At 36.8% G+C, this 9,852-nt stretch overlaps 1 protein-coding gene across 1 annotated transcript; it reads left to right on the plus strand.

Annotated features, from left to right (window-relative positions):
* Window positions 1-1,012: 1,012 nt before the first annotated feature.
* LOC133322828 (ammonium transporter Rh type B-like) lies at window positions 1,013-8,987 on the plus strand. Its single transcript, XM_061531782.1, has 4 exons — window positions 1,013-1,204; window positions 7,794-8,018; window positions 8,379-8,472; window positions 8,848-8,987. The coding sequence occupies exons 1-4, from the start codon at window positions 1,064-1,066 to the stop codon at window positions 8,946-8,948; spliced, it is 561 nt and encodes a 186-aa protein (XP_061387766.1). The 5' UTR covers window positions 1,013-1,063; the 3' UTR covers window positions 8,949-8,987.
* Window positions 8,988-9,852: the final 865 nt, after the last annotated feature.

Here is a 9,852-nt window from a genome sequence, read left to right on the forward strand (position 1 = left end):
CATGGCATGGCTTTGTACCATAGCATAGCCTTTGTTAATTGATTTCAGTTTTCGTTAAGCGCTTTCCTGCCCACATGTATAGCCATTTTGTAAAAGCGTGCCAAAAAAATCACAATATTTGTGAATGTAATCATTTGACATTTAATTAGTTTGTGAGCGGAATATCAATATACTTTGTCAACACTCACATAGTAGAGCATTACATATATACGAGTTAAATGGGTATTGAATGTTGTTCTGCATAACCACCTTAACCACGTGCCTCTAGCGTTTTCAGTGGCTTCATTTAATGGAAGCTGTATATAATATTTTCGGTTATCCACGCTAACCAGAAAACAAATATGAGGGGAAGTGCTTTAATAAAGACTTTGACACGAGTTGAGTTTTGATGTTCAGATTTATTTAAAGGTCCCAGATATATATTATCGTTCGATTTCATACTAATGGCGCACGAATGGATCTACGTTTGTCCAATTGAGAATTAACATAGACTTCCGAACTGAGTCTAGAATAACGTATGTCAAGTTCAACGTATGTCAAGTCAAGTCTGTCAATTTGTGAAGAAAAACATGATGACTGACTTAACAGAGGAATTTAAATTCAAAATTTAATGTCTCACAAAATCTGGTATCCGATCTCTGATCCGATATATAATAAACATATTTTTTAAACACATTTGCCTCGTTGAAATGTAAAATAAAATTTATTCAGAACAATCTAATGATGAAGTTAGAAAATATTCAAATTTTACTCAACCGCATAGGATACTCTACGTCTGAATTACACAAACACATTTATACAATTAAACATCGAAATTGCAGAATGTTATTTTATTTTGAAAACTTTGTCTTCTAAACGTAACAATTTTGTGTAGAGTTTTTGCTTGTATTTCATATAAAAAATCAATAAAAAGTGTTTGTTTTTTGCTTTCGTTTCATTTGGTTTTCAATAAAATACGTACCGATCTATTTTTTGGCCACAATTAATTGTATAACCAACATTTTCAATTTCAGTCACTACGTTTGTTTTATCGGCACTTGTCAGCCACGAGAACAAATTGGATATGGTGCACGTTCAGAATTCAACATTGGCCGGAGGTGTTGCCGTTGGCACTGTCTGTAATTTGCTGATTGGTGCCCATGGCGCTGTTTTAATTGGAATCATTGCCGGTACAATATCGGTAATGGGTTATCGTTTTATAACGGTGAGTAATTGTGTATATCTTTTTTATATATTATTTCGGTATGATGTTGGTAGTGCAGGAATGCAAAATTTAAAGACTTGACAAAATGCATAATGAAAGAAATAGTTTATGTAAATAATATAGGGACACCAGGAACTACATCATAGTAAATATAATATAGATAGCCTCATTAATTTAATACTTGACCCTGTGCTGTTGGAGTTCTCATATAACCTGTACATTACAAGACTTTAGACCGAATAGCTGAAGATTTTGTCATAGAAGAGCTGGAGGTCTTCTCATAGTAGAGCTGGAGGTCTTCTCATAGTAGAGCTGGAGGTCTTCTCATAGAAGAGCTGGAGGTCTTCTCATAGAAGAGCTGGAGGTCTTCTCATAGAAGAGCTCTGAAGGTCTTCTCATAGAAGAGCTCTGAAGGTCTTCTCATAGAAGAGCTCTGAAGGTCTTCTCATAGAAGAGCTCTGAAGTTCTTCTCATAGAAGAGCTCTGAAGGTCTTCTCATAGAAGAGCTCTGAAGGTCTTCTCATAGAAGAGCTCTGAAGGTCTTCTCATAGAAGAGCTCTGAAGGTCTTCTCATAGAAGAGCTCTGAAGGTCTTCTCATAGAAGAGCTCTGAAGGTCTTCTCATAGAAGAGCTGGAGTTCTTCTCATAGAAGAGCTGGAGGTCTTCTCATAGAAGAGCTGGAGGTCTTCTCATAGAAGAGCTGGAGGTCTTCTCATAGAAGATCTGGAGGTCTTCTCATAGAAGAGCTGGAAGTCTACTCATAGAAGAGCTGGAAGTCTTCTCATAGAAGAGCTCTGGAGGTCTTCTCATAGAAGAGCTCTGGAGGTCTTCTCATAGAAGAGCTCTGGAGGTCTTCTCATAGAAGAGCTCTGGAGGTCTTCTCATAGAAGAGCTCTGGAGGTCTTCTCATAGAAGAGCTCTGGAGGTCTTCTCATAGAAGAGCTCTGGAGGTCTTCTCATAGAAGAGCTCTGGAGGTCTTCTCATAGAAGAGCTCTGGAGGTCTTCTCATAGAAGAGCTGGAGGTATTCCCATAGAAGAGCTGGAGGTCTTCTCATAGAAGAGCTGGAGGTCTTCTCATAGAAGAGCTGGAGGTCTTCTCATAGAAGAGCTGGAAGTCTTCTCATAGAAGAGCTGGAGGTCTTCTCATAGTAGAGCTGGAGGTCTTCTCATAGTAGAGCTGGAGGTCTTCTCATAGTAGAGCTGGAGGTCTTCTCATAGTAGAGCTGGAGGTCTTCTCATAGTAGAGCTGGAGTTCTTCTCATAGAAGAGCTGGAGGTCTTCTCATAGAAGAGCTGGAGGTCTTCTCATAGAAGAGCTGGAGGTCTTCTCATAGAAGAGCTGGAGGTCTTCTCATAGAAGAGCTGGAGGTCTTCTCATAGTAGAGCTGGAGGTCTTCTCAAAGAAGAGCTCTGGAGGTCTTCTCATAGAAGAGCTCTGGAGGTCTTCTCATAGAAGAGCTCTGGAGGTCTTCTCATAGCAGAGCTCTGGAGGTCTTCTCATAGAAGAGCTCTGGAGGTCTTCTCATAGAAGAGCTCTGGAGGTCTTCTCATAGCAGAGCTCTGGAGGTCTTCTCATAGAAGAGCTCTGGAGGTCTTCTCATAGAAGAGCTCTGGAGGTCTTCTCATAGAAGAGCTGGAGATCTTCTCATAGAAGAGCTGGAGGTCTTCTCATAGAAGAGCTCTGGAGGTCTTCTCATAGAAGAGCTGGAGGTCTTCTCATAGAAGAGCTCTGGAGGTCTTCTCATAGAAGAGCTCTTCTCATAGAAGAGCTCTGAAGGTCTTCTCATAAAAGAGAACTGGAGGTCTTCTCATAGAAGAGCTCTGGAGGTCTTCTCATAGAAGAGCTCTGAAGTTCTTCTCATAGAAGAGCTCTGAAGGTCTTCTCATAGAAGAGCTCTGAACGTCTTCTCATAGAAGAGCTCTGAAGGTCTTCTCATAGAAGAGCTCTGAAGGTCTTCTCATAGAAGAGCTCTGAAGGTCTTCTCATAGAAGAGCTGGAGGTCATCTCATAGACGAGCTGGAGGTCTTCTCATAGAAGAGCTGGAGGTCTTCTCATAGAAGAGCTGGAGGTCTTCTCATAGAATGTTTTCTCACTGAAGGTATTTTCATAGAAGAGCTCTGAAGCTCTTTTCATAGAAGAGCTTTGAAGGTTTTCTCTTAAAAGAGATCTGAAGGTCTTCTCGTAGAAGAGCTCTGGGGGTCTTCTCATAAAAGAGCTCTGGAAATATTATAGAAGAGCTCTGGAGGTCTTCTTATAAAAGAGCTCTGGAGGTCTACTGATAGAAGATCTCTGGAGGTCTACTTACAGAAGAGCTCAGGAGGGAGATATGCAGGACTTTTTATAGAATTTAGATGTTTAAAAATTTGAATCTGTTTGAATTTGAAATTGAAGATGGGGTATATCGGTCCACGCTTTGTTATAGCGACCATATAACGGTACCCCCATATATTCAGTATTTTGGGTCTTTTTGGCAGGGTTTTCCATGAAATTAGCTGTAAATCGGTACTATGGGTTCTAATTGGGTTATAAATCTTCCTATCAAAAATGATCAATAGTCCCTATATAGCAGTACCTGCCAAATTTAGATATTTTGGGGAGTATGGGCACATTTTCATTCGACAAGAATTAGCGACCCATTTTTGGAGATCCCCATTTTTGGAGAGCCCCCTCCTTATCCGGTATTTTTGGCATTATGGGCGCGTTGCCTATAATTGGTTTTCAAATCTCCCTATCAAAAATTACCAAGACTTACCAATGACTACAAATCTTTTAATTGTCGAGCAACATAGTCATACAAATTGTTATTAACCGTAGAGCAAAATAGGTTATGCGTTTTAAAGCCCTACATCACAATGTCGTAATCTGGAAAGGGACTCGTGGTCTATGATATTAATTATTTTTTATACGCCATCAGGTTTTGGACGATGTTTTCACTGCTGTTATGTCTTTGGCACATGTCGTTGTGTAAGGGTAGCATATCGTTATTATCTATGTTTATATACAATACCAACGTTTTACTGCTCTACACAATACACCCATATTATTTATGAAGTCTAAACTCTTAATGGAATAGGGTCCATTATGCAAGTCCAAGATAACTTTATGTGCATTCAATGGCTAACCATCAACTTAATATTACAATCGGATGCCCAGGCATCATCCGAGGGTTCTGATTAATATTAATTAATTAATTTTTTGAACAATGGAACAAAAGTATCTAAAATATCCACCCGTAACGGAAGGTATACGAAATTGGTATATGTTATAATAAGTTTTTAAGAGGCTTAATATTTAGGTTTCGAACAATATTCCAATTTTATAAACTAGAAAGAGATAATTTACAAAATAAGAAATTGAACAATGCAAATTGAGAAATTTTGCAAAATGGTAAAATATAATACAGAATTTTTACTATCGTTCTCGTCAGATAATTTATTTAGGCAATTTTCGCTTGGAGTCAATAATACAATTTTAGAGAACATTAGGAATATATTCCGGACACACATAGTATGGTGTATTGTGATAAGAAAAGAAATTAATCATGTGGTCATTACAAAGACATAAATGCGTCAAGATGGGACATTTTAATATCGGAAAATTCATAGGCTGGAAATATTAAGGAATATGAATACATTTATTTGATTTTCACTAAAATGTAAACGTAAAACCAGTGAACGTAAAACCGGACGGGGCCAACCCTACACAATTACCACGGAAGACTAACTTTCTGCGGATGTTTATTCCTAGCCTGGGCAATATCTCATGATATTTGCACCCTTTGCCCGATTATAGGTCAACAGCAGCTCTTCCACACTGACATATTTTCCGAATAATATTCAGTACAGCACTTCTAATTACTTGTCCAGATACCCTTCACCGAGGATTCGCAGAAAAAAAGAAAAAAGTTAAGTTTTTGCTCCATTTCAACCCCAAATTATTATCTGATCAACACCTTGACCAAAACTGGAACTTCGGGCAAAATTTCAAAGCGATCAGCTCTATATTTTCGACCTCTAATTCGGTAATGGAAATAATATCTGAATGCGTCGACACATGTTCATATTTAAGTGTTACTCTCACATTGGTTCAATTTAAAGGTCAAATACTCCTCTTCTTGGATCAAAAGTCAGGGTTCATTTGATACGCTAAATATTGAAATTTGGACTGAAACATAGGAATCTGGAAATTATAACGATGTTCGAAAGAGTACATGCCTTTCGTATGATACTAGGATTATTGACTTCGCTCAGAAATTAACAAAATGGCAGACCTTTGAAATTGTCTGTTTCTGACCACAATCTAAGTTAAAAATATAAGGGAGATCTTTACCGATTGGATTTATCCTAGTTCATGCGATAGTTAAACACTCACAGAGAAACGTGTCCAAATTTGGAATCGATTGGGTTATTAGTTTTTGAGATATCGAGCCCGCCATTCATAAAAGCAATGTTCTGAGGCGCGTATAAAGTTTGAGAATCGCGCGTTTAAAGTGATGCCAACACAATAAATCGGCTTCAAGAGTTTTTGAGATTTTCACTGGACTTTATTTATTGGGACAAATTATATCAAAACACAAAATTAATTTTTTTGAAACCGAGAATGGGGGATCCCCTTGAATAAACTTTGAAGGTGTGGAATATCGGTCTACTACTTTTGATGCCTCCCTCACAAAATCGTCAAAATTATAATGAGAATGAATTATTCGAGTCCAAGTCAAGATGAAAGCCATTGGTCTCACCTCTTTTTTAAAGCAGTTCTTTTTTAAATTTTTGAATGAAATTAGAGTGGAGTGTCCGGTTTGATCGAAACTTTAACCCATCATAATATTCCAACAACACCTCGATCAAGTTCGAAGATGGGATCCATTTCTCTGCTCATTCTGGCACCTTCCTTCCTAAGTGCCAAATTTTGAAAAAAAAAAATAAATCTCATATGAATCAACCGGAATCTTTAATTTCATTTAAACTTTGCACGTTGTCATATTTTTAAGAAACCTAGACCGAAGGATGAAACCATCGTGCCTAAACTCCCCAAGTGCAAAATGTACCGAATACGCTGAAATTTTGTACATTGAGTTCTTATTGGGTTCCAAATGTTTCCACAAAAAATTATAAATATAGGTCCACTTTTTCTGGTAGCACCCATATAACGGTACCTCCTAATTTTCATTATTTTTGGGGTTTTGATCTATTTTTTCCACCGAATTGGCTGTAATTTAGTATTTAGAGTACTTAATAGGTACCAAATCACTTCACGAAAAATTATAAATATAGGTCAATTTTTTCGGATAGCCCCCATATAAGGGTACCCCCCAATTTTCGGTATTTTGGGGTTCTTGAGTGCGCTTTTCAATCGAATTCGCTGCAATTTGGTATTATGAAGTCGTATATGGTAACAAATCTCTCTACCAAAAAGTTTAAATATTCGCCCCCTTTTTGGGGTCGTCCCCATATAACCCCCTTTTTATAGTAAAATAGTTATATGATTTGTTCCGTGTTTGGGTTTGGTTCTAACACTCTGTTGTAATCATTTTACCTGTCAGTATATGTATGGTGGAGGGTATCCAAAGTTCGGCCCGGCCGAACTTAACGCTTTTTCACTTGTTTTATATTAAAATAGTTATCTGATTTGTTCTGCGTTTTGGGTTTGGTTCAAAGACTCTGGTGTAATCATTTCACCTGCGGAGGATAGAACGTAAGGTTCGATAATGTATTATATATGAACTATAGCCCGGATTTAGGCCTAGCCCCTGTATGGGACGTACCAGAAGGAGTGGATCGATATTTCCCAGCTTCGAACTTGAACAAAGTTTGGATAAAATCAAAATTATCTGAAATGGTTTTGGTCCAAAAAAACGTGGATCTAGAACCAATATTTCGACGAGGCACATTTTCACTGTATCAAAGTCTATACACCCTCATTAGCCATAAGGTTGAGGGTATAAATATTCATTAAAAATTGCTGAAATTATGGTTTACATAATCAGTTTGTACCTGTCAAGTACCTGTCAGTATATCTATGGTGGAGGGTATCCAAAGTTCGGCCCGGCCGAACTTAACGCTTTTTCACTTGTTATTGTTATTTTTTATTTTATTTATTTATTTATTAATTCCGTACAAACAAAATATCTTACAATAGTCAGGATTAATACATTTGTCATAAGCTGAGGATATATGCAACGGCAACAGTCGGTGTTGCATTTACCTCTAAACGTTTTTCTCTACAAATAGGGTTTCCAAAATGCATTTTGCCATGTCTTCGCATTTTTGAAGTTGTTGCTTTAAATTTACCTTTACTAAATTTTCCAGCCACATATCGCAAACAATGCAACAGGACTCTTTGAACAAAAATCATAAATTTTCATAGTAAAACCTAAACATTTATTAAACTTCTGTTTACACATTGTCAAACAAGACACGTACAAAAACAAAACTTTTTCATATTAATATATAACACAAAAATAAAAATTGCTTAGCCAACGGAAAAAATCTAAATAAACTTTATTTTGCAACAATTTCTAATCTCTTGTTTCTATTTTTTCTTCTTCTTTTCATTCTCTTCCTCATCCCTTTTGTGACAATATTCCAGCCATTTTTCACAGAGAAATTACGTTTACACGACACCTGTGGCGTACATAATCTCCATGGCATGCCGGCCCTAATCTCAGCCATTGCCTCGGCCATTTATGCATTGATGGTGACTAGAGAAGAATACAAATCCGATTTGGGCTCTATCTTTCCAGCAATGTTGAATGAAACGGAAATATCAGCCAACAACATGACCGAAAACGATGCAACAGTCCATATAATGGGGGTAAGTATATACGGATACACGAAACATTTGTATACTCGAATTTGCCAAAAAGTAAATTCTGTATAAGCAATATGCAGAAGAGGCACAAATGAATGTTACATAGCCATGACCAGTTGCAGCGTAGATGATGCTTATTTATATCAAGAATATATTTATGTAAAAACTTTATTGAGACTCCGAAAATATCAATAATCTCCTATAATATGAAATGAGTCGGGGATTGGATTTCGTTAATTCCCTAAATATAATTTTTATCAAAAAGAACAATTTTATTGGGAATACCAATAGGCCTTTTCTAACTATTATTTAATTTTTTTTTTAGATTTTTAAATAATTATTTCTTTTACCACTTTATTTCAGGGCTATGGCCGCACCGCCAGTGAACAGGCTGGCTATCAACTTTTCGGTATTGCCATGACTGTTCTGGTTGCCATAGTTGGTGGTATATTAGCAGGTGGGTAATCCCTACACATCTATATTGAGTAGGAAATGGTCCAGCATTTAATATAAAATATATAATAATTTATTTTTCCTTCCTCTTGTTCTCATCCTTTACACTGCCCCATTTACACAATGGCTTGACTTGATTTCCTATGTTATGCCAACAATAACAACAACATCATAATCATCTCCGTCGGCGTTGTCGTTGTCGTCGTCATCTACAAACGGCTGTATGGGGCCAATAACCACGAAAACTTTGTTAACTTTATCTTCCGGTCACCGGTCATATGGGCTTTGGTCGGGAACTATGGCACATTTATTGGTGTGCGTGTGTGTGTGTGTGTGGGCCTCCTCTATATCTATGGTGACCAACTCAAACACACAACAGGTTTGGCACTGAAGTACACCGGCTTCCGGAAGTTACAAAAGGACGAACAGCATCAGGATGAACTCTATTGGGAGGTGCCTGCCGAACGCAAGGATGAATAGTAAAGTGAAAATAAACGAATTTTATTTAACATGGCAAGAACAACATCAGAACGCAAAAACAAACATTCGCCCAGCACTCAGCTGAATGCAACACCTTTGTAGCAATTTTTAAATGTGTATTTAGTCGGAGAAGAAGAAAAAGAGAAACACAAACAGCAGATACTTTAATTTTTTTGTTTTGTTTTCAATACACAACGTGCACTTTTTACTTTATAAACAAGTTCTTTTTTTTAAATTTATAATTCAAGAAGCATTTATTGAAAAAAATTCAATAAATGAAAACACCATTAATCTGTTGATAAGAAAAGTTTTCTTTAAATATTCATGGAATGTCATTCAGATATTTTATGGCGAGACTCTTGAGTTTTGCTGAGAAATACGCGTTTAAAGTTTGAGAAACACTGTTGCCGTCACTTCCTTTGAAAACAACTCCGCTTAATTGAAAAATATATGCCTAATTTTCGGAACATTGGCTGATAAGTCAGAAAAAATGCTGGATATATATGGGCCAAAAGTAGGTAGAGCTGTGCTCCAAATATAAAGATATTGGGAAACCAATTCATTCTTTTTTTTTGACAAAACAGCCTGTCAAAAGGTAACAGGCAGCAAATACGACGTCATTAAATCAGCCAATAGATCAGGGTATCGATCTTTTAAAAGTCAATACCGAAAGAAAAGTGTACTAAAACAACTTCTGTATTTGGAATGTAGAGATTCTTTGAATCAATTTCCAAAAAAAAAAATTCTTGAGAGAGCCGAAATTGGTGAGTGGGATAAATAAATAAAGAATAATGTTATGATAGGGCCTTGAACATACCGAAATATATGTGTGAAAAAAATGATTCTCGAAATATCAAATATAATAAAACGCAGATGAATTGATAGTTTTTGATATGCGAATCCA

This window comes from Musca vetustissima, unplaced genomic scaffold (genome assembly GCF_032173495.1).
Source record: "Musca vetustissima isolate MV318-11 ecotype Yass unplaced genomic scaffold, APGP_CSIRO_Mvet_v1 utg135769, whole genome shotgun sequence".
Taxonomy (NCBI): Eukaryota; Metazoa; Arthropoda; class Insecta; order Diptera; family Muscidae; genus Musca; species Musca vetustissima.